Here is a 23960-nt window from a genome sequence, read left to right on the forward strand (position 1 = left end):
TACCCCAGAGACACATGTGCTGGAAATTTGGCCCCTAACATGACAGTATTGAGAGGTGATGAGACCTTTAAGAAGCAGAACCTCAAGCCAGGCATGGTGGATCATACCTATAATGCCAGTGACTCAGGAGGCTGAGGCTGGAGGATCACAAATTCAAGGCCAGCCTTAGCAATTTAGCAAGACCCTATCTCAAAATTTATAAAAGTTGGGAGGGGGTTCCCTAGACACTGGGTTTGCTCTCTCAAGACTGAATTAGGTCTTGTGTGAGTGAGTTAGGTGTTGTGCATCTAGGTTAGTTATCTACAGATTAGATGGTTGAAGTGGGTCTGCTGCTGTCTGTCTGCCTCAAACACATGTGCCTACTTCCATTCCACTTTTCCACCATGAGTTGATATGACATGAGGCCCTCACCAGAAACTAAGATGCAGGAGCAGTGCTATTGGGCCTCCAGAATTGAACTAAATAATCCATCTTGTCTTTTTTTTCTTTTCTTTCTTCTTTTGTGGCAGGGGTAGGGGATACCAGGAACTGAACCCAGGAATGCTTAACCACTGAGCCACATCCCAGCCCTTTTAATATTTTATTTTGAGACAGGGTCTCACTCAGTTGCTTAGAGCCTAAGCTAAGTTGCTGAGGGTGACTTTGAACTCACGATCCTCCTGCCTCAGCCTCCCAAGCTGCTAGGATTACAGGTGCTGTCTTTTCTTTTCTTTTTTTTTTTTGGGGGGGGGGGTGCTGGGGATCGAACCCAGGGCCTTGTGCTTGCACGGCAAGCACTCTACCGACTGAGCTATCTCCCCAGCCCCTGTCTTTTCTTTATAAATTACTCAGCCTTGGATATTTTGTTATAGCAATAGAAAATGGACTAAAACAGTAAACAAAAAATGAATTTGAGAAATGTAATAAAGAAGAAATCAAGAGGTTTCCACATTGTGGATTAACAGTGAGGTATGGAGCTGGAGTCACAATAAAATCAAAATGCAAAATACTCCCCACCCCCCAAAAAAAGACCTCAATAGTAAAATACCCAAATGCTCCCATAAAGAAATGGGCAAAAGACCTGAACAGGCATTTTTCCAAAGAAAACATACAAATGAGCAACAGGTATCTGAAAACATGTTCATCCTTGCTAATCATCAAAGAAATGCAAATCAAAATCACAATGAGATATCACCTCACACCTATTGGGATGGCTGTTATCAAAAGATTGAAAGAGAGCAAGTAAAGGAGTTGGAGAGAAAGGAACCATATGTATCGTTGGTGGGAATGTAAATTGATACAGCCCTTATTGAAACATAGAGGTTCCTCAAAAGACTGGAAAACATAACTACCATGTGATCCAGCAATCCCACTTCTGGGTTATATACCCATAGGAAATGCTATCAGTATCTCAGAAAGGTCTCTGCACCCCCACATTCATTGTGTTATTATTCACAATAGCCAAGATATGGACCCAACCTGTCTGTTGATGGATGAATGGATAAAGAAAGTGTGACATCTGTAAAAGTGGAATATTATTCAGCTTTTAAAAAGAAAAAAAGGAAATCTTGCCATTAGCAACAACATGGGCAAAGCTGGAGGACACCATACTAAGTGAAATAAGTCAGACACAGAAAGACAAAAAATGCATGATCTCACTTATATGTGGAATCTCAAAAAAACTGAGTTCACAGAGAGTAGAAAGGTAGCAATGAGGAGCCAGGGTGTGGGGGAAGTGGGGAGATGATTAATGCATACAAACTTTCAGAAGATGAATAAGTTTTGGAGACACATGCCCAGAATGATGACTATAGTTAATAATGCATTGCATACTTGAAATTTGCTGGGAGAATAAATCTGAAGGATTCTCACCACACCAAAGAAAAAGGTAACTGGGCAAGGGGGTGGAGATATTCATTAGCTTGATTGTGGTAATAGTTTTATAATGTATAGAAAACATCATGCTTTATGATTTAAATACATATGTGTATATTTATATATATATATATATATATTTTTTTTTTTTGTACTGGGGATTGAATAAGGGGTACTGGACCACTGAGCCACATCCCCAGCCCTATTTTGTATTTTATTTAGAGACAGGGTCTCACTGAGTTGCTTAGCTCCTCACTATTGCCGAGGCAGACTTTGAACTCTTGATCCTCCTGTCTTAGCCTCCCCAGCCACTGGGATTACAGGCATGTGCCACTGTACTCAGCATGAATATATACTATTTCTATTTGTCAATTATGCCTCAGCAAATCTGGGGCAGGAGGAAGATGATACTACTGACAGAAATGAGGAAGTCAGACAATGAAAGTGGGTAGGAGAGGATTCATTTGGCATAGATAACTAGGCATCCAGGTGGAAATGTGTGGTGGGCAGTTAGGGATCCTGAGCTGGACTCCACAGAGAGGCTGAGAGGTTGGCAATCGTTGGAATCACCCATACTGGTCATGGTTGGAATGGACCAATTCTCCTAGGAATAGTTAGGAGTTCTGGAGAAAAAGAAACAATAACTTAGACATTAACAGTGCTGCAAGCTGGTTGTCACCACTAATTGCTGTCACTTTTCCTCTATCTGTAAGCTATGGGCAGTCTTTGTATGGCAGTCCCTGTTCCCAGGATTCAGGGATGGTAGTGTTCTGTTGGAGGAGTGAACCTGCTGTTGGAGTTTGGGTTTTTCCTTCAGTGAAGACAATGTGAACCAAAAGCTTCACATCACTGCTTGCATCAGTAAAACCACTTGTCTTGCTATTATGCTAACCTTTCAAAGTAGGTCAGAACTAACATAATTGTCCCCACTTTATAGATGAAGAAGGTGAGGCACAGGGTTTTTCAAATTTGCTGAAGATCATCGAGGTAGTAAATCACAAAATTCAGAGACAGATGTTCTTGATTACAAGTTCCGTGCTCTTTTTATTATACCTTGGGCCCTCTCTTTCCAACAATGTTCACATCATATATTCATTTGTCAGTGACATATAGTAAAGCTACCTAGTAGTATGAGTACAAATTTTCTATAGATTCTGTTGGTATCCAATAAAACAGCAAGTGTTGGTCTTTTGACTTTTTTTCTTCAACTGAAAATGAATGTCAAGTTGTACATCTTTTTTGTTTCAGCAGCAGAAATTTACCAAAACTTAGGTCTTAACATTCTTCAAAGCCAAGAGGAAGATGGCAGTCTGGAGAAAAGAAAGAAACATTGAGGAAAAAAAAGACAAAGGAGCCTTAACTGTGGGGTTATATTCAAGCAGGCTACTCAGTCTCTGCCTTGTACAGGAACCAACCAAAGGTACACGGAATTTCTGTCCCGTCCTTTCTTCTAGAGTGACAGGACAGTAGATTGGAAATAGACATTTTTTAAAAAAATTAAAGAGGCTTACTTTAACTTCCTAGAAGGGTCTTCAAAGAGTGGTACCTTTCTGTGTTCCTATGATCAGTAAAACAGGGACTGTCCTTTTATTTATTTATTTTTTTTTCATATTAGAGACTGAACCCAGGGACCCTTTGCCACTGAGGTACATGTTCAATCTTTTCTTTTTTCGTTTTCTTTTTTTTTTTTTTGTACTGGGGTAGGGGCACTCTACCACTGAGCCACACCCCGAGTCCTTTTTATTTTTTATTTTGAGACAGGGTCTTGCTGAGTTGCTGAGGCTGGCCTTGAACTTGTGATTCTTCTGTCTCAGCCTCCTGAGTCACTGGGATTACAGACATGTGCCATCATGCTTGGCTTGGTCTTTTCTATTTTTTATTTTGAGACAGGTTCTCACTAAGTTGCTTACAGCCTCACTAAATTGCTGAGGCTGGCCTTGAACTTATGCTCCTCCTGTGTGTGTGTGTGTGTGTGTGTGTGTGTGTGTGTGTGTGCGCGCGCACGCGTTTTGCTGGGGGTTGAACCTCAAGCCTTGTGCCTGGTAAGCACATGCTCTATCCCTTCCTTTACTGTCTTTAACATAAGCAATGAAGAAAGAAAAGATTACTTCTCAAAATACAACCAAAATCATAGGGGAAATTAAACATTGGGTATGACAACAAGCCCACAGATTGGTTTTTGTTTATTTGTTTGTTTGAGACAGGGTCTCACTATGTTGCCCAGGCTGGCCTCCATCTCTTGGGCTCAAGTGATCCTCCTGCCTCAAGCCACCTAAGTAGTTAGAACTACAGGCATATACCACCACATCCACCTCTATATTTCATTTCCAGAGAAAAGGAATAACTGCCTTTTCTGTCAATGGATCCTTTTTTGTCTGCATAGCTTCTCATAGTTTTATTACACATATTGTCTCTTCAGAGTTATCAAATGGGAATGTATCTCAGAGCTTGCATTCCAGGTTCTGTAAGCTCTAGTAGGCAGAAGTTCTGAACTTGTCCAGTAAAAAGTGAACTAGAAGTTCAAGTATTAAGTTACTTCCTTCCTAGGAGACAGTGTTGGTTGAAAATTCTGTTTTTTTGTTTTGTTTTGTTTTGTTTTTTGATACTGGGGCTTGAACCCAGGAGCACTCAACCACTGAGCCACATTCCCAGCACTTTTTTATATTTTATTTAGAGACAGGGTCTCATTGAGTTGTGTAGGGCCTTGCCAAGTTGCTGAGGCTGCCTTTGATCTATTGATCTTCCTGCTTCAGTCTCCTGAGCCTCTGGGATTACAGGCACCTGGCCAGTGTTGGCTGAAATATTGAATGAATAAATGAGCAAATAGAGGAGAGGTGTCAGCTGAAGCTCCAGTGAGGAGACAGGTAGAATATGACTCTCACCTTGGGTGGGAGAGTCTTCATTCAGTGGCCATCCATATATTGGCCATGGACTATACCAGGCCAAGTCCTGGAAGGTTTGTTCTGAACTTTTTGCCTGCCTGGACATGTTGACTATGGCTAGTTCCATTCATTACCTAATAATCTGGTAACAAGAATACTTCTGCCTCATTCATAATACTAAATAATGGTGTTTGCTAAAATAATAGCAATTTGTTCTAATAAAACAGCCTCCAACAAAACCACTTTGTGATCACTGCACCACCCCAGTCTCAGCACTGGCATTCTGACAATAATACCAATGATAAAACACTTAGTGTAAACCTATTTGGATACCTATTAGAATAGCTATTATAAAACAGAAAGAAAAACCAAAACAAGTGCTGGTAAGAATGTGGGAAAATTGGAACACTTGCGCATTGCTGATGGAGTGTAAAATGGTACCGCTCCTATGGAAAATCATATGGCAGTTCCTCAAAAAATCGAATATAATTGCCACATGATCTAGCAATCCCAGTTCTGAGTATATTCCCAAAAGAAGCAAAAACAGGGACTCAGATATCTGTACACTCGTGTGCATGCAATATCCATAAGGTGGGAGCAACCCATGTGTCCAGACATGGATGAATGATAAACAAAATGTGGTGTATACATACAATTTGGTCTTTAAAAGGACATTTTGACACCTGCTATGATGTAGATGAACTTGGAAGATGGTATGCTAAGTGAAATTTGCCAATCACAAAAGGACAGAAACTATGTGATTCCACTTACATGAGCTACCTAAAGTAGTCAAATTCATACCCACAGAAGGTAGAATGGTGATTGCCAAGGGCTGGGTGGGGAGAGAGGGAGGGGGGAGTTAGTGTTGAACTGGTACAGACTCTGTTCCTGTTCCAGGAAGACAAAATGTTCTGGAGATGGATGATGGTGATGATCGCACAACATGAATGTACTTAATGCCATACTACCTACTGTACCCTTAAATATGCTTACAATGGTAAATGCTACCTCGTGTATATTTTAGCCACAATTTTTGAAAAAGCAGGGTAAGGGAGAGGTTGGCATGACATGGACTGACAAAAGATAACTTGTTTGATGTTTTGCTGGTGGACTGTGCTGTTCCCTGTGTGTTTCCCTTAGAGAAGCCAGGCTTTGTTATAGTTTGGGAACTGTATCTCCAGTTGGTTATTAACACTCTGTGGCAGGGATTGAAGACTATTTACAATGAATGGTGGGGTAAACTTTAGCTGTTCCCATAGCGATCTCTGAAAATTTTAGGTATCCAACAAATGTTTGTGGATTTAAACAGAAAGTTCAGAGTTACCTTCAATTATGATTTGGGAGTCTTGAGTCAGCCCCACCCAGTTCTACCAAGGGAGTACATTTAACGTTGGGCTTATGTGTGCCAGACTGTCCTAACGACTTTTCACTTATCAATTCATTTACCCCTAATAACCCTGTGTGATAGGTACTTGTTTCCCATTTTACAGATGAGAAAATTGAGGCACAGGGACAGTTATACAATTATAAAGTGGTGGACCTGGGACTCCACAGTAAATATTTCAGGATCCCAGAGCTCATTCTCCAAATTATTATATACCTCTCGCTCCTCGGAATAGTAACGTTCTAGACTGGGGCTTTAATGACCCTGAAATGGATCTCAAGGTCCAGAATGGAGAACGTAATTTGGGGACGAAGACATCTTTGTTATCATCCTGACTCTCTACTTCAGCGGCGTGATTGGGCCCCTGAGTGGTAACGCCGGAGCCAGGTTAAAGAGCTTGCGGGCTTAAGGTCAAATTTTTTGAACCTAAGGAATTTCCCTCCAATTCTAAAGCAGCCCCTTAGTGACGAATCTGCGGCCTAGCCCACGGGTTTTGCTATTAACAGATTTTCTAAGTGATCAAAGCAGACGAAATGAAATACCATTGCATGAATCCTGAGCGATGCTGAACCCTATATACATCTTTTTTTCTAGTCGTTTCAAGATACAGCTCAAGACGAATCTGCAACTTTGGAGTGGAAGCCAGGGGGCGGGCTGAGCAGCGACCATTTTTGTTTTGCGGCCGTGCGCTCTCAGAGCATCTTGATTAACAGGACCTCACGGAGGAGGCGGTGCCTTCCAGGGGGAGGGGCGGGGCCTGGGAGACGTGATGATTTAAACGGACTAATGAGCAGGGCGCATCTGGCAGAAGCCGCCAATGAGAGGACGTGTTGGGGCGGAACGCACAAACCCTAGTGGGTTTGGTTGTACCGCGGCTTTGGCGCATTTTCGGCTGGTTTGATTCATCCATTTTGAAGAGACGGGGGAGCGGGGGGCTCGTCTGATCCAGGGGCCCTGAACCAAGGAGCGGCGGAGTTTGAGAAGCCAGCATCTCGGGGTTCGGCGGCAGCGGCCCCATCGGCCGAAGTTCGGGGGGGGTGGGGCGCCGAGCGCGCGGGGTGGGGGGGGGTCCTGGTCTTTGGCTTCTCGACTCGGTCCTGTTTCGACAGCGAACATGTCTCGGCCTGTCAGGTCAGTGCGGAGTCCGAGGCCTGGAGCGGGTTGGAGGGGGTGGGGGTGAGTGGCGAAGGAGTGTGAGACCGAGCCTAGAGTCGGCCCTCCCGGTTGCCACGCGCGGCCTCCTCCCTTTCGGGGCCCGCGCGCGCCCTTGAGCGTGGGGGGCCCTGTTGGCGCGCGGGGGTGGCGGCAGCGCGCCCGTGCGCGCGCCCCTCCCCTGCCCGCGCCGCTGCAGGGCTCCGGTCTGCTCTGCTGCCTCCCCCACCCGCCGCACTGGAGCGGGCGGGGTGTTCCCGAACCGCCAGGGCCAGAGGGGGAGGGGTGTGAAGTCAGCGCCCCCAAGCAGGCCCCACCTCCTCGGGGCGGGCCCCTCAGAGCCGGCGGGGGAGACTGGTGGACTCGCGCTCGACCCCCCAGCTTCGGTGAGGAGGGACGCAGGCACTGTGTTGCCCCTTCTTCCTGCGACTTGCGGCGGGGTGGGGGCACTCGCCCTCCTCCAGCGGACAGGGTGTTCCTTGCAAAGGGGGAGGGGCAGCACTGCTGCCCGGCCCCGCCTCCGTCCTCGGGGTCGCTGCAGGCCCCGCCTCCCGGGCCGGGCGTGGGCGGGGCCCGTTCTTTACCCTTGGAGCAAAAGTGAGTTAGAGATTGGACCCCAAATTATAATGCACTGCTCTCTCTCCCCACCCCGGAGTTTGGAGAACTTTAACCCCGAAGTTCGCTCTTTCCTCCAACTAGAAATGTCCTTCGGGGAAATGTCCGTACTCAGGGAGGTGCGGGTTAACAGCACGACCCAAATCCCGTGTGGTTCTCGTTCCGCCCTAACCCGGCGTACACGTCTCGGGATATTTCTGTAACCCTCTCTCTCCCCGGAGTGACTTTAATCATAAAGGGGCTATCTTCCATTAACCATCAGACTTTATTCTCAGAATTTCAACAAGTTTGCTGCTCCCCCAGCGGTCGGTGGGATCGCCCTCTGCCATCCTTCAGGCTGTTGTATGGAATGTGCCATTTACGGAGGGGTGTGGTTTAGCCCAATCTGTTAAGGCCTTAAAGAGGAGAGCTGTTGTAAATAAATACTTACTATAAAGGATTGGCTACTTTGTATAGTATTTTCTAAATAGATATTTAGTTTTTAAACGTTTTCATGCTTGTTGATTTCCCTTCATTCCAAGTTTTGTGGGCAACGGAAGTATCTTAAGAGTTCTAAAAAAAAAGGTTTGGGATCCTGAGAACGGGTTTTGTTGCACACCATTCTGTCTCCTACTAGACGATCTGTTTCCAACTGGGTGGTGGTGTGGTACCGCGTACTCTACGCGGGGTGGGAATGCAGAGAATGAGCTAACTACCTGACTGCTTCTGTGCTATCCAACTTCAACCCGCATCTCTATAAATCACCAACTGTCAAAGTTTTGCTGGCTTTTTGGTAAGGAGTATGGATGGCTCTTTCAAATTACAGTAATAGTATGAATTCTTCTTTTGGCATAAAAAGTGACCGGTAGTTCATCAGGATATTTTTCTTTAGGATCAGGTAAATAGACAATATTATAATAAAGATTTCTTTTATCTGGATTCGATCTTTGTCTCCTGGAAGTAATTACTGTGTGGTGAAATTAAATTACTATTTTTCTCCGCCATTTCAATATCAGTACACTAGGTTTTTGATCAATTATAAACAACTTTTGTACTGGAAAACTTGGGGTTTGTTAATCACCATGTGGGGATAAATATATTAACCACATTTTATTAGCTTTTTGGAGTTACTGGGATTTCTGCACAACTTTTTTTTTTTAATGTGTTGTTAAAAATAATTTCAACTTTGTCCCCTTAATTCGAAGAGCGAGGTCAATATATTGTGGGCTTTTTTTTTTTTTTTTTTTTTGTCACTTTCAAATTACTAATTTCAGAGCAGTTTGGTTTCTGGTTATATTTTAGTGATAAAGTCTCTGTAACTATTTTTAAAAGAAGTCTTTAATATACTCATGACCAATAATAAAGCAGAAACAAATAAACTTGAGTTTGGTGGTTTGTTAAATTTTGCTTTAAATAAGCCCTGGCTTAGGGAAATGTAATCTATATTACCTTTGATCATTTAACAACAAAAAGACATTGACTTGATTTCAAGACAATTAGACTTGTTTAAAATCAAAATGAAGTGTGTGTTGGAAAACATTGATGTCACAGTGCATCTTTTGGTGTGCATTTCTGCCCATGTTTTCATTTTTACTGTAAACGTTAATTTTTATTTTAAAATAAACCTAAACATTTAAAGGGCATTTAGAAATGTATTAATGGTGCTTTGACACCAATTTCTAAATAAAGCATATGATGGGCTGATTGGCTACAGCATCATTTTCCAAGGATGTCTATGATGATAGTACATTATTTCTTTTTAAATTATTTTGTGGTGCTGGGGATTGAACCCTTGGGCTCATGCATACTAAACATATGCTCTACCACTGAGCCACATCCCCAGCATAACACATTATTTCTAATTTTGTTTGAACAAGGTAACTCTTTACCTTTTACAGTATTTATGACAGTTGGAATATTTTGGGACTTAGTGTCAAATTAATAGCATAAAATTATAGTCCTGGAACTAGAAAGAAAGTGAGGTCAACTCAGTTCACAAGAGACTTAATGGGGATCTGAACAAGTGAAGTGCTTTGTATCACATACTAGTAGTTGCCAAATTTGGATCTAGAACCTAGATTTAATTCTCAGTCCTATCCATATTAATCACTTCTGCCTGAGAAATAGTAATTTTATCAGCAGTGATTAAAAAACATAGTATATGGTGTTTTTTTTTTTTTTTTTTTTTTAACTTTTCAGAGTGCTTTCCTGGCTCTTAATCCCTGTATAGATGGAAGGAAAATGCCATTACTTGTAAAAGATGAGAAAGAAGGCTCAGATTTACTGACTTGCCCACACTAGCAATCAGCTTTCTTGATTTTTACCTTTGTTTATTCTCCTCCCTTGTTGAAAATGATCCAAGACACTCAAGTCAATCTTACTTGCCCCTCTTATTAGAAGTGTGCTTGGTATTTTTTGTTTAATACTTGAGAATTTGAAGAGTCTTTGTTGGAAATTAAGATGTGGAAACAGGCTCTTACAGGTTGATAATAAAGTTACTTTTATTGTTTGTCATGTTTATAATTGCAGTGAAAATTAACAGTTCTCCCAAGATTCCAGATTGCTTTCTTTTCAAGGAGAATGTGCATTTGGATTCTAAAAATATTTTCTTAGCAAAATAATTAGTTTGAAGAAGTCCTGAGTTGGGACTGGGGGTTGTGGCTCAGTGGTAGAGCACTTGCCTAGCATGCATGAGGCACTGGGTTCAACTCGCAGCACCACATTATAAATAAATAAAGATCGTGTCCATCTACAACTAAAAATATTACATGCACACAAGCCCTCAGTTAAAGGGAAAACTTAGAAATCTGGAAATTCAAGGTAGGTTGGAATTTGTTACCAAGCAAGCACAGGATGACTCTTAAATTAGTATCCCAGTAAATTTAAGTGCCTATTTCCTATGTCTCTTTAGGTATTCTCTTCGGTGTGTATGGATATGCGCAAGATGAGTGTGATTTTATTAACCCTGGGTCTGAATATTTTATTATATTAGCTTTTATGTGAAGACAGTCCTCCCAGACTGGGTGTGGTAGTCCACACCTGTAATCCCAACTACTGTGGAGGCTTGAGACAGAAGGTTTGAAACTGTGAGGTCAACCTCTGCAATTTAGCCAAACCTTGTCTCAAAACCTGAAAAGACCTGGGGATGGGGCTCAGTGGTAAAAACACCCCTGGTGGTCAATTCCCAGTACCAGGAAGAAGGAAAAAAGTAGCATAATAATTTAAGAAGCCTGAATAATGGGGAAGTTGGTTTTATGAGAATTTAAAAGTATTCAACTTTCTCAACATATAATTAAGCTGAAAATTATAATAATCGTTAAAATGGAGTAGCTTATTGAATAAACAGTCACTGAGAAAAAATACAGTTGGGTACTGTGTTTTCACTTCATCTTGTTTTATCTTTACTAAAAATATTTAACCTGGGGGCTGGGATTGTGGCTCAGTTGTAGAGCACTTGCCTAGCATGTGTGAGGTACTGGGTTCGATTCTCAGCACTGCATATAAATAAATGAATAAAGGTTCATCAACAATTTTAAAAAATATTTTTTAAAAAAAATTTAACCTGGGTATTTTTTTTACTATCCATAAAACATAAGAAAACTCAAAACCTTTGTTATTCAAGGTAATAGAATAATAGCAGAGCCATGATCTGTTGATACAAATCTAGCTGGCATTCTTTGATGGTACCACTCTTTCCTACCTAGTTTTCAGTGTTAAAACGGTCAGAGTTTTTTTGTTTCATCTTTGCGTGAGATCAAACTCTGGGGGGCCTCCTTCGGGCTGTACAACTGAACTACACCCCCTCACCTGAAAACATTCTTTATACGTAGGTTTTAGCTCCACATAGGAAAGTATTTTAGAGAAAATAGCCAAATATTTTAATATGAGCACTGTTCAACACTATGTAAAATGATTTTCAGATATATTTTTTAATTAAAAACATTACACTAAAAAGTCAGAACTTCAGAGATTAAGTCCAGTTTCTTCAGTTTACCAGTGATGATTATAGCAAGGCTGCATTTAGACTGCATGAATCTTGGCCATTCTGCTTTTGGCTAGGTTCATATTTACTGTATTTGGTTCCGCAGAGAATATATTGCAGGTGTATATCCCTAATTTGAAACCCTTGTGACCATATATGGGAATTTATAGAGTTGTTTTGGTTTTATTTGTAATTTGAAAAAGGTAATGGAGTGCATATAATATAAAACTACCATTACTTGTCTGGGGTAGTACTATAATCAAACATTGGTATCTAATGAAGTTCTATGAATTTTCACACAGATGGATTTGCTGCCAAGTAAATTATGGGAAAACTTGGTTTTTCAGAACTTGGGGAGTTCTAAACTGTGAATTAAGGATAGTGAACCTTTAACTGCATTAATTGAAAAAATCACTTCCAATCTTGAGAGCTGTCAGTCACTAAGCAACTCTTAGGTGCCAGATATTTGGCCAGGTACTTTATACATATTATTTCAAAATCATGCAGCAGTTCTTCAAGCAAGGTATAAATTATCCCCATTTCATGTGGGAATCCTAGGCTTGGAAAAATTAAGTACCTGCCACAGGTCACCTAACTGTTAAAAGATAAAGTCGGAACTTTAATCCAGGTGTGAACAACCCAAAGCCAATATGTTTCTCATGTGACACTGTCACAAGGTGTGTTTTTTCCCACAGCGGTAGTACTGTCTTTGGAAGGTGATGACATTTCATCTTGGGACTGTTGTAGGGAAGGTTAACTTTAAGTTTACTGAAGTTGGGAGGGGGTAAAGAACACTGGGAAGGAACAGAGCATGTAAAGCAATTAAATGAGGATGTACTTGACTAGGGAGGAAAAATTGAAATGATTAGTGTGAACCTTTTGAGGGAAAATGGGAATGTTAAGTGGTGTTATTGCATTTATGTGTTTGATAATATAAGAGCATTTCCCCTGATTAAGATATTCCAAGGATAATACAAGAAAGTTATGGGCTTGTTTTATTTTGGTACTGGAGATTGAACCCAGAGGCATTTGACCACCAAGCCACATCCCCAGCCCTTTTTATATTTTATTTTAGAGACATAGCCTTGCTGAGTTGCTTAGGGCCTCGAAAAGTTGGGGAAGCTGGCTTTGAATTGGAGATGCTCTTGCCTCAGCCTCCCAAGCTGCAGGGATTACAGGTGTGTACCACACACCCAGCTTGTTTTACATTAAAAAAAAAAAAATGATGCCAAAACAAACTTGAACAGATTAATTAGCTAACTGAATCCAAAGATATTAAGAGAATCATGTGATCAAGTAGTTTGTCCGAAGAATAAAACAATCTTAGTACTGATCCATTATAAAGACTAAAAGAAAAATGGCAATTGAAAAAGTTTCAACATCTATGACAAAACTTGTTAACACCATTAAAATTAGAAGGAATTTAATATTAAAATCAGTTTAACTTGACAAAGGTTACAAAGTAAATGGTTGCATTTTTAGTTTTTTACATCTCAGTGATAAAACTTGCTTTTGAGGTACAGAGAATTGAGATAAAACTAATTCTTTGGGGAGTCTGGCATAACAAAAGAAACCCTGAGTAGAAGGGGTCATGTGAAAGCCTCTTCTAGGTTTGTATAATGGACATGTTGAACTTCATTGGAGTACTACTGCCTTGCACTTAACAATTCGTTTTAGTTTTCAAAGTTTTTCTCATTAGTTTGAGCTCTAAAATTACCATGCATTAAATAAGAAGAAGAAAATAATTTCAAATAAAGATTTTTGTTTTGAGTAGTGTCTGGTCTATTGTTTCCAGAAATGTAAAACAAGACCACCCCACGGTATAACTGTGGAACATCATCCTCATTAGAGTTCATGTGTATGTTGTCCCTCTATAGTTGTGATTTACAGTCTGCATAGCCAGAATTAAATTCTAACTACTTGAACTTATTAATAAAGATATTATTGCTATAAAGTTTTAGCTGTTTACCTTTTTAAAAATTCTTAGCTTCAAAAGTAAATGTGACCTCACTAAGATTCAGAAGTAGTTTTTCCGGTGGTTGAGACTTGGGACAGCAACTGGGGACTCTATAGTGTTGTACACAATTGGAGAAAATAATTGATTTAGAACAGGACCACTTTGGTCAAACTGAGCATTCCTTTGTTTTGTTGTCAAAAATCTTTGACTAGGAAGTGAAGATGATTACAAAATTGTATTGTCATGTTTTTAAATAACTATCATTTAAGTAGTCATAATTATAGGTCTTTGAAATACTTTAGATGAAGAGACCACCCGCTGCCAAGAGTTGTAACTGGGTAGTGCATAGTTTCAGGTGCCTTGAATTGTTGGAGTTTTTTTGTGGGGGGAACCAGGGATTGAACTGAGGGGCACTCAACCACTGAGCCACATCCCCAGCCCTATTTTAAGTTTTATTTAGAGACAAGATCTCACTGAGTTGTGCCTTGCAGTTGCTGAGGCTGGCTTTGAACTTGAGATCCTCCTGTTCCAACCTCTGGAGTCACTGGGATTACAGGCATGTGTCACCACACCTGGCGAATTTTTTTGTTCAGTTATCCACTACACTAGGTACTCTTAAGAGAGATTTCCTTTCCAACTACTTTTGGTTGTAGTATAGAATCTTTGATTTGTCAAGATAAAATAACCTGAAAAATAAACTACTTGAGAAATTAAAAATTGGCTTACTGAGAAAGTAGCTGTATTTTGATGTGGTTGTCTTCCAAGGACATGCCACAACTATAAAGTTTTGTAACAACCTATTCTTTAGTTGCTGTGGTTCTTTTATTCTAGACGGTTCTGGGAAGTGAGACCGGGGTGCTCTACCAGCCCTTTTCTATTTCATATTTTGAGACAGGGTGTCACCAGATTGCCTAGGCTGACCTTGAATTTGCAATCCTACTTCAGCCCCCCAAATTGCTTGGATTACAGGTGTGTGCCTATGTACCTGTCAGTCACTACTATTTTCTTAACAAAAAAACCTGGTTTCTCCAAAATCAGACTCAAAGTTTTTTGTTTGGAATTATATCAGTAAGAATGAAACATCACATTTTTGTCAGGAAGATTTTAGTCATTCTGACATAGAGAACTAGTTTTGATTTATAGTTTTAGAGCTTTGGATGAGGGATTGCTAGCCACATAATTCCATGTCTACCCTGCCTTCTTCCCCTATAGATAGGACCCTTGGTTAACTTTGCAGTCCAGACTTGAGGTGTACTCCTTTAACACATAGTCCTGCATTTAGAGCCTATCAAGACACTGCTGCTTTTATCTTGGTTCTACCCTTCCCCAAAATCCTAGAATTTTTTTTCTCTTATACTAGATGCCTGGCACTACCCAGATGTGCTTTGTTGTAATGAGTCAATACCCTTCACTTTGTCAGGCCACAGAATTGTTCCTGTTGATTTGGTTAGACAGTTTAGTAAATTCTGTCTGGTTTCCAAAAACCCTCTGCTGCAAACCAATCCTTCAGCTCAATGATAATGTATGCACCTGAGACCTCTTCAGTCTTCACCCATTTGAGACTTCCTTGTCCCCAGTTGCATAGGTCTTACAGTAAAATTCAATCGGGAAAAATCTAGCCCATCTTATTTATCAAATATTTTCTACTCATTGACAGTTGTGACTTTGAAAGAATATGTTTTCCTATGTAGTGGAACTGAATGTGGAAAGTTAGTGAAATAACTTTGAGTCTTGGGAATAAGGAGTACCATATAGGAATTAATGCTTATTTGTGTGGATTAAAACACTAACAAGTTAGTAAAATATTTAGTAGGAAACCGACATTTATGTAATAAACACGTCTGACTCATCATCCAGATTTCCTAAAATTTTCCTGTATATTTGCTTTCCTGTATCTGGTAACTTGATTTTTATATATAAATATATGTACATTATTTATAGACCATGCATGTGTTTATATATAAATATTTTGTATGGGTATGTTACACACACACACATGTGTGTGTGTGTATATATATATACACATATACGAATATATATATACACATATACGAATATATATATATATATATATTCGTGTGGTTCTATGGATTGAACTTTGAACTGAGGGCCTAGTGCCTGCTAGGCAAGCACTCTACCACTAAGCTACATCTCCAGCCCTTGATGTTTTAAATGTGAATAATAGAATGATGTCATCTACAGTCAAAATTACATATCTTAGAAAGTGAAGATCAAAATAAGTGAAATAATTACAAATAGTTGTCTTGAACTAAGTTCAGGCATCCTGGGCCTCAGTGACTTAACATTTTTATATCCTGAGATATCGGACATGTAAGATTTCTTTTCTGAGGGATAGAATAGAAAGAGGTAAATGTCCTAGATTTTAAAAGGGGGCAGATAGTTGATGTGCAGAAACTTTAATGGAATCAGTTCTGTAGAAGAGTTGGCTTTATTATGTTTAGGAAAGGAAGATTCCAGAGGTTGCATCAACAGTGTGGCATATGTTGGTTTAAAGTTGGATGGACTTGGGTTGGAAAAGAATGTTGTTGTAAATTGCTTATTGAAGTAAAGTTACTTAACCTTTTTGAGCATTATTCTCCTCAGGCAAAATTGATATGATATTAACTCCTCTGTGAGAACAGTGTGAGAATTACAGGAGAATTTAGATGGAGTAACTCAGAAGAAACTGCTCTTGTAATAAAATCCGTGGTTTCACAAAAAATCTGGTTCTGTAGATCAGTTGTCCATAATGTTGAATTTCAGGGATAGCTTCAACATTTGATTCACTTTTTTTTTTTAAATATGGATAACATGGAAGTTAGAAGACAGATTTATACTTTTTGTTCTTTTGCAATCTTGAGGATTGAACCCAGGGCCTTGGCATGCACTGTACCTCTGAACATACCCCCAACCCCAAGTTTATACTCTTAAAAATGCTTTTACTTACAAATAGCTGTGTTTTATTTGTGGTTCCTAGGTAGTTTTCTGGTTCGGTAGTTTTTGTTCTGTTGTTTTTTGGGTCCTGGGGATTGAACCCAGGTGCATTATACCTACCAAGCCCTTTTCTAAATTTCGAGACAGTCTCACTAAGTTTCTGGGGCCTAGAATTTGTGATCTTCCTGCCTCAGCCTCCCTAGGTACTGCGATTATAGGCTTGCACACCACTCCAACCCTAGGCAGATTTTGTTTGAACAAAAAATATACATTGTTTAAAAAAAAAAAAAAATCATCAATTTAAAGGAATTCATGACCTGGAAGTGTGGTTCAGTGGTAGAGTGCTTGCCTGACATGAACAAGGCTGAGTTCAATGCCCAGCACCAAAAATATAAATAAACTCATTTTTTTTTTTTTTTTACAGTTGCTTAGAAAGTGTTGTTCAGTGATAGAGCACTTGCCTAGCAAGCATGAAACTCTGTATGTGATCCCTAGCACTTGGGGCGGGGGGGCATAAAAGAAAGGAAGGAAAGAGAAAAACTCCATGAAAAACTGAGGTTTTTATTTCAACAGGGATTTGACAGAGCTTTACATAAAGTTTAAGTATCAGACAACTTCATTATTCAACTTTTCTCAAGTGGAGTTTGTTATTCGTGTATTCAAATACACAGACTTGTTTCAAAGTAGAGCCAGATTCTGTGGTCTTAAGTTTTCGTCCCTGTAATATTAAAGGGGTTAAATGAGATAATTTCAAAGGTGTGATCATTTCCATCCCTAGAATATTAATTACTCCATGTTACCCTGGACTCTCCACAATGTTCATTTCCCATACCAAAAATTGTGTTTGTCTGCTCTAAGAAAGAAAAGTTACTCTTTAGATAGACTTGTCAGTATTTAGCAGGAAGAAGTTGATAATCATAAAGCCCTATTGCTTTAAACTGCTTTGAGTCATCTATACTCTATGCCAAACAGATCTTTTAGTGTTCTTTGCCTAGCTCCCCACTTAACTTTTCACTTATGCACTTTAAACATAAAAGTGGAAGCTTCCCAGCTCAAAGCCCAATGGGGATCATCCAGGAATTGGTACATTATGACCAAATCACTTTTTTTTTTTTTTTTCCTGATGCTGGGAATTGAACCCAGGGCTTTTGCACACACTAAGTTACATGCTCTAGCACCAAATTATACCCCCAACCCCCCTCCCAAATCTGGAGACAGCGATTATATGAGATTTTAAAGTTTCTTTTTCTGTCAACAGTGATGGCATACGCCTATAATCCCACAATTTGGGAGGCTGGGGCAAGAGGATTGCAAGTTCAAGTTCAGTCTCAGCAATTTACCAAGAACCTGTGTCAAAATAAAAATTTTTAAAGGACCAGGGATGTGGCTCTGTGGTTAAGCATCCCTGGGTTTAATTCCTGGTACCAAAAATAAAGTTTTTGTGTTTCTGCCAGGCACTGTGATGCAACACTTTCAACCCCAGCTATTTGTGATGCTGAGGCAGGAAGGTCACAAACTAAAGGCCAACTGGGCATGGTTGCACACACCTATAATCCTAGCAGTTCAGGAAGCTGAGGTAGAAGGATCATGAATTCAAAGCCAGCCTCAGCAACTTAGCAAGGTTCTAAAAGCAACTCAGAAGAATCCTATACCTAAGTAAAATATTAAAGAGGGCTGAGGATGTGGCTCACTGGTTAAGCACCAACTGGGTTCAATCCCTGGTACCAAAAATAATAACAGTTGAAGACCAGCCTGGGCAATTTAGTGACACCCTGTCTCAAAATTAAAAAATATAAAAAAGGGCTAGGGCTATAGCTCTGGTAGACGCCCCTGGGTTCAATCTCAGGACCTCAAAATTAATAAATAAATTCTTAAAAATAAAGCTTTTGTGTTCTACATTTTGTATTGTTTGTTTTCCTTGTTAGGTTAAAGTTTTTCTTTTTGGTGCAAACTTTGAGACTTGTTTAAATAGAACTCCAATTGATTTGAATGATGGAAATTGTTATGACCCATTTGATGGTTTTAAAATGCTATTACTTCTTTCTTGAGTCTAGATGGTAACCTGAAAACTTCACCATAAAGTTGAAATAACTTAATATAAAAATAGGGAGATATAAGTAATAATAGCTGTTATTAATTGGAGAATAATCTACCTGACACTCAAAACAATCTTGAAAGGTATTCCTATTTTAAATGTGAAGAAACTGAAGTTCAGTGAGGGGATGGTACTGACTCAGGGACATTACCACTTGTAAATGGCAGAGTCAGGATTTAAACCCAGTTTGGAAATCTGTTTTTGATCTCTCTGGTATATTATAATTTTACAAAATGGGCCTCCAAGTTTTAGTTGTTACTCATTGTACACTGAAGAGTTAGTTTAGCTTTGGCATTGAATTTAAGTAGTAATATTTTGAGGGACTAAGATTGCTTCTGTTTAGGCTAGAAATAGAACTTCCGTCCTGGGACTTAAGCATTATTCTTAACTCTTGGGCTTTTGTCCTAAGATACCTTCTCAATTCCAGTTTGCAAGGAACAAGTTCATCAAAAATGTACTTCAGCCATAAATAAACCAAATCTGAGTATAGTTGTCTCTCATTATCTGTGAGGGATTGGTTCCAGCACCAAAATCTGAATATTTAATCAAGTTCCTTATATAAAATGGTATCTTTGCATGTAACCTATGCATATTCTTCCGAATGCTTTAAAATCATCTTTAGATTACTTGTGATGTCTAATATACTGTAAATGCTGTGTTAATAATTATACTGGGGCTGGGGATGTATCCCTTTGGTAGAGCACTTGCCTGACATTCAAAGTCCCAGGGTTCAATCCCCAGTACCACACACATGCAGAAGTAGTTGTTATACTGTATTACTTAGGAAATAATGACAAAAACTTCTATACATGTTCAGTACACATACTTTTTTTTTAACACTGAATATTTTTAGTCTGTGGTGGTTTTAAATCTGCAGTTGTGGCACCCACATTTGGAGGACTGACTTTAGTGGAATTAATGTTTTTTTAAATAAGCATCTTTAGAAGGCAGGACATAGTTTGAGGAATCAACCAAATTTTTACAAGTGATTATAACTAGTCATTATGAATGACCCGTTTAATTTGGTTTGGCTAGTTACCTTTAATAAGACTCAATTCCTATATTCATATTTTGCTTTACTCTGTTTTAATAGTTTTTATAACAAATGACATAATTCTTTTTAAAAATTTTTTTGTTATTTTTAGATATATATGACAGTAGAGTATATTTTGACATATTATACATGTAGTATAACTTACTAGGATCCCATTCTTTGTAGCTGAATATGATGTGTTGTTACACTGGTCCAAACAACATAATTCTTAAAATTCTGTTTTCAGATCATTTAAAAGTTAAAATATTATGGGTTTTAAGGAAGGGATGGTCTTTCAATATAGTTTTGAAACTCTTATTTCTCAATATTGTCTACATGGGAATTTCTGTAGTTCCCTTTGAAAACTAGGATAGAGAAAATATACTAAATAATAGTCTTTTCAACCAACTTTTGTTTTTAAGGGGTTTTTCCTTTTGTGTGTGTGTGTGTGTGTGTGTGTGTGTGGTATCGGAGTTTTAACTTGGGTGTGTTACCACTGAGCTACATCACAGCCCTTTTGATTTTTTTTGAGACAGGATCTCACCAAGTTGCCCAGGCTGGCCCTGAATTTGAGACCCTCAGGTGTGAGCTACAGTACCCAGAGAATTTCTTAGAGTAACAAATTATTTCATAGGAAAGAAACTAAGTTTTCTTTTGTCTTGAAAGGCAATTGTTAGTTAAATGTCTGATTGGCTAAAAATGTGTCTTGCAGACATCCTCTCTACTGTTGCCTTTACCCATCCTAATCCTTTGCAGATGCTAAATCCATTTAGGCATCAAACACATTGCTTGAATTTGGTGTTCCTAATGAAGAAGAGAGGACCCCTAGCCACAAGAAGCTTTTGCTCAGTAGCTTTAGCAAATTACATAGTATCAAAGGATTAAGGGTGTTGAGAGGTTAGGGTGGATCTGAGTGGGAATAACTTGAATAGCCTTCTGGGACAAAGAGCAGCAGAAGCATATAGTAAGAACAGGATTGGAGGGAATTCCTAGGTTGCTTAGTTGTCTAGTGGCAAGAGATGAGATCTCAAAGACTTTAAGGAGATTGGATATTGTTCTATAAGACAGAAAAGTAAGCTTTAACAGAATTCTCAAATTTGACCTTAACAGCAAAGAATTCAGAAAATATTTGAACTTTTTATCTTGCCCTTTGCCATAAATATGGATATCAAGACATGGTTGTTATTTCCAAGAAGCTCAGATGATGAAGAAAACAAATGGTACGGCGATGTGTGATAAGATAATAGGGTGTACACAAAGATGGTTGACTGTTCACAATAGAAAAATAATTCTTTTGTTAAAATGTTGATTTAATTTTATAGAATATCTGTTAGATCTGTCAAGCAGCCCAGGTCATCAGTTTCAACTGAGAAGGAGCTGAAGCCCAGAGAAATTAAATGATCTGCTCCACTTCTAGAACCAGAACCCATAATTCCTTGTTCTTTTTATTATAATACCTTTAGAATGTTTCTACTGATAGTCTAAGGAAGCAGCCATCATTAGGAAATGGTTTGAAAGTTCTGCCTCAGTCTCTCAAGTAGCTGGGATTACAGGCTACTGCACCTGGCTGGAAAGCTCTGTGTTGAAACCACATTTGGTCTGATGGGTAAAACGAAGGGAGTACATTTACTTCTCCTTTTCATGTCAAAACGCCCTAAAGTAGCTTAATATGTTTTCCCTTTGCAAGGTAAATGTGCTCAGTTTATACAATTGTCTTCATATGATGCATCCTTTACTATTTTGGTGGCCTACATGAAGTAGTCTCAGGGACTTATCTATTTCTACTAGACACCCAGAAATTGAGTAGTATTTATGTTGCCATATTACAAGTATGGGATAAACTGAAATTATGCCTACAAGTTTGGAACCTAAGCTTCAATTATTAGGGATTAAGATTTCAAACTTCTTCTGGGATTGAGAATATAACCCAAGGGTGGAGCATATGTGGAGCATTGAGTTCAATTCCTTGATCACAAAAAGTAAATAGATAAATCTACCTACCATTGGTTTATTTCAGAGACTTGTTAAATAAAAAGTTTTTTAAAAATCTTCCCTCTTCTGGATATTTTCCTTTCCTTGTTTCCATGTCATATTTTTCTTGACTGTGAATAATGCAGAAGATGCTCCTCTGTGCATTGTGACCATAACACTGTTTTTCATGGCATATGTCATTAAAAATCATTTTTTCCAGAGCATCATAGGCATTTCATTACTAGCCCCAAAATACTTTTTAAAATAGTTTTAATAATTATATTTTTATTATGATAAAATATATTTAACATGAAATTTACCATCTTGACCATCTTAAATGTATAGCGTGATAGTGGTAAGTACATTCCCATTACTGTACAACAAAGAGTTTTCCAGAACTCTTCTTGGAAATCTAAAACTATACTGATTAAGTATCATAATTACTCATGGCCCCTCTTCTAGCCCCTTGCAGCCACCATTCTACTTTTTGCCTCTATGAATTTGACTACTGAGGTCCCTCTTATAAGTGGGATTAATAGACTTTCTTTTTTGTTAAACAGAAAAGTACAGATTTATTAAGGTGAAGGTTAAAATAGCACTCAGAGTGGGCCAATCAAGAGAAAGAGGCTCAAGTTTAAAAATAAGTCGACTACTATCCTAGTAGTATAGAACTTCGTTTATAATATAAACTCAGCATATTATAATAATAAAACATAGTTGGAGCACATTTCATAATTTTGCTGGAAGAAAAGGCAAAATTCCTGTAGCTCTTTATTTCTCTCTCTAAAACTGAGGGTATGACAATACCACTTTCTACATCTAAGCCCCAAGTATGTTTTCGAAATTCACCTCTCACCCATATCATCCTTACATGTCATGATGATAATAAATACCCAGTGCTTACATTCAGACTGTTCTGTCTTTGACTTTAAGTGATGCCCTATACAACCAGGAATATCTTCTTAATCCTTCCAGTTCACTTATATCCATCTAAGGCTCTTTTGGAAGCTGATCTGTTTTGGTTTCCAACATGGAAGCTTGCTAATATCTTTAAAAGAGGAATTTAAAACTTATATTTAGTAAGAAAGTAGAAATTAAAATAAAGTTTGAGGCCAGCACCAGGGGCAGCAGCTCCAGAAGCCAGTCTGGTCCTGTGACCAGTGGAAGGCCCTGGCAGCCCCTCTGCTGATCCGAGGGTGCAGGGCAAATGGCCGGGAGTTGTTAAGTGACTGAGGGAAATTTTGAAGGAATTGGGTGAATATTTGAGAAGTCTGAATGAAGGAGAGACTGTTGGTGCCAGAAGAGGCAAATGGTATTCTGCATCCAGAGTTGGAGGAGCAGGGCAATGAGAAGATTCAAATTGAGTCAGATAGTGCAGCTGGTAAAGAACCAGAGCGAAGTCACATGGAACTTCTTTGAGGTACATCAAGACATCATGATATCATTGGCTGCAGCAGCAAAGTTGGCCAGGATAAGTCCAAGGATGATTATCATATGACAGGAAAGCTGAATAACAAGAGGTCCCAGCCACAGAGCAACACTAAGAATGGAGAAAATGCATCCAGTAATCATTAGCATGATAATATCACTTTGGGAACACCCAAGGAAAAGAAAGAAAAGACCTCAAAGAAGAAAAAAATGTTCCAAAGCCAAAGCGAGAGGGAAGCATCCCCTGTAGACCTTCCCATTAACCCACATGAGCCCAGATACTGCCTGTGCAAACAAGTCTCCAATGGAGAAATGATAGGCTACCACAAGGAAGAGTGCCCCATCCAGAGTGTGACTTCTCCAGAGTGTGACTCAGTCACAAACCAAGGCAAGAAATACTGCATCAAGAGTCAAGGGGAAAAGGAGAAAATGATGGACAAAGCACTGGAAAAATCCAAAAAAAGAAGACTTAAACCAGTTTGTGGGGCTGGGTTTGGGATTTGTGGCTCAGTGGTAGAGCACTCACCTAGTATGCATGAGACCCTGGGTTCGATCCTCGGCACCACATAAAAATACAAAAGGTATTGTGTCCACCTACAACTAAGACAATATTTTTTTTAAAAAAAAAATTAGAAATACTATTCTTTCATGGGAATGGTGGTGATTGTATTCATTGGTACACAAGTAATGACAG

The 23960-nt window shown here is 39.2% G+C and overlaps 1 protein-coding gene across 2 annotated transcripts in view; it reads left to right on the forward strand.

The window, feature by feature from the left end:
• The first annotated feature begins 6997 nt into the window (after positions 1-6997).
• The window catches only part of NUCKS1 (nuclear casein kinase and cyclin dependent kinase substrate 1), a 29974-nt gene continuing 13011 nt past the window's right edge, over positions 6998-23960 (forward strand). The window contains exon 1 of one of the 2 annotated variants that reach the window (XM_079107228.1): positions 6998-7251. In XM_079107228.1, coding sequence (XP_078963354.1) covers positions 7235-7251 — 17 coding nt within the window. In that variant the 5' untranslated portion in view covers positions 6998-7234. The remainder of the gene's footprint in view (positions 7252-23960) is intronic. The other variant, XM_079107227.1, reaches the window with a different exon arrangement.

This window comes from Sciurus vulgaris, assembly GCF_902686455.1.
Source record: "Sciurus vulgaris genome assembly, chromosome: 12".
Lineage (NCBI taxonomy): Eukaryota > Metazoa > Chordata > Mammalia > Rodentia > Sciuridae > Sciurus > Sciurus vulgaris.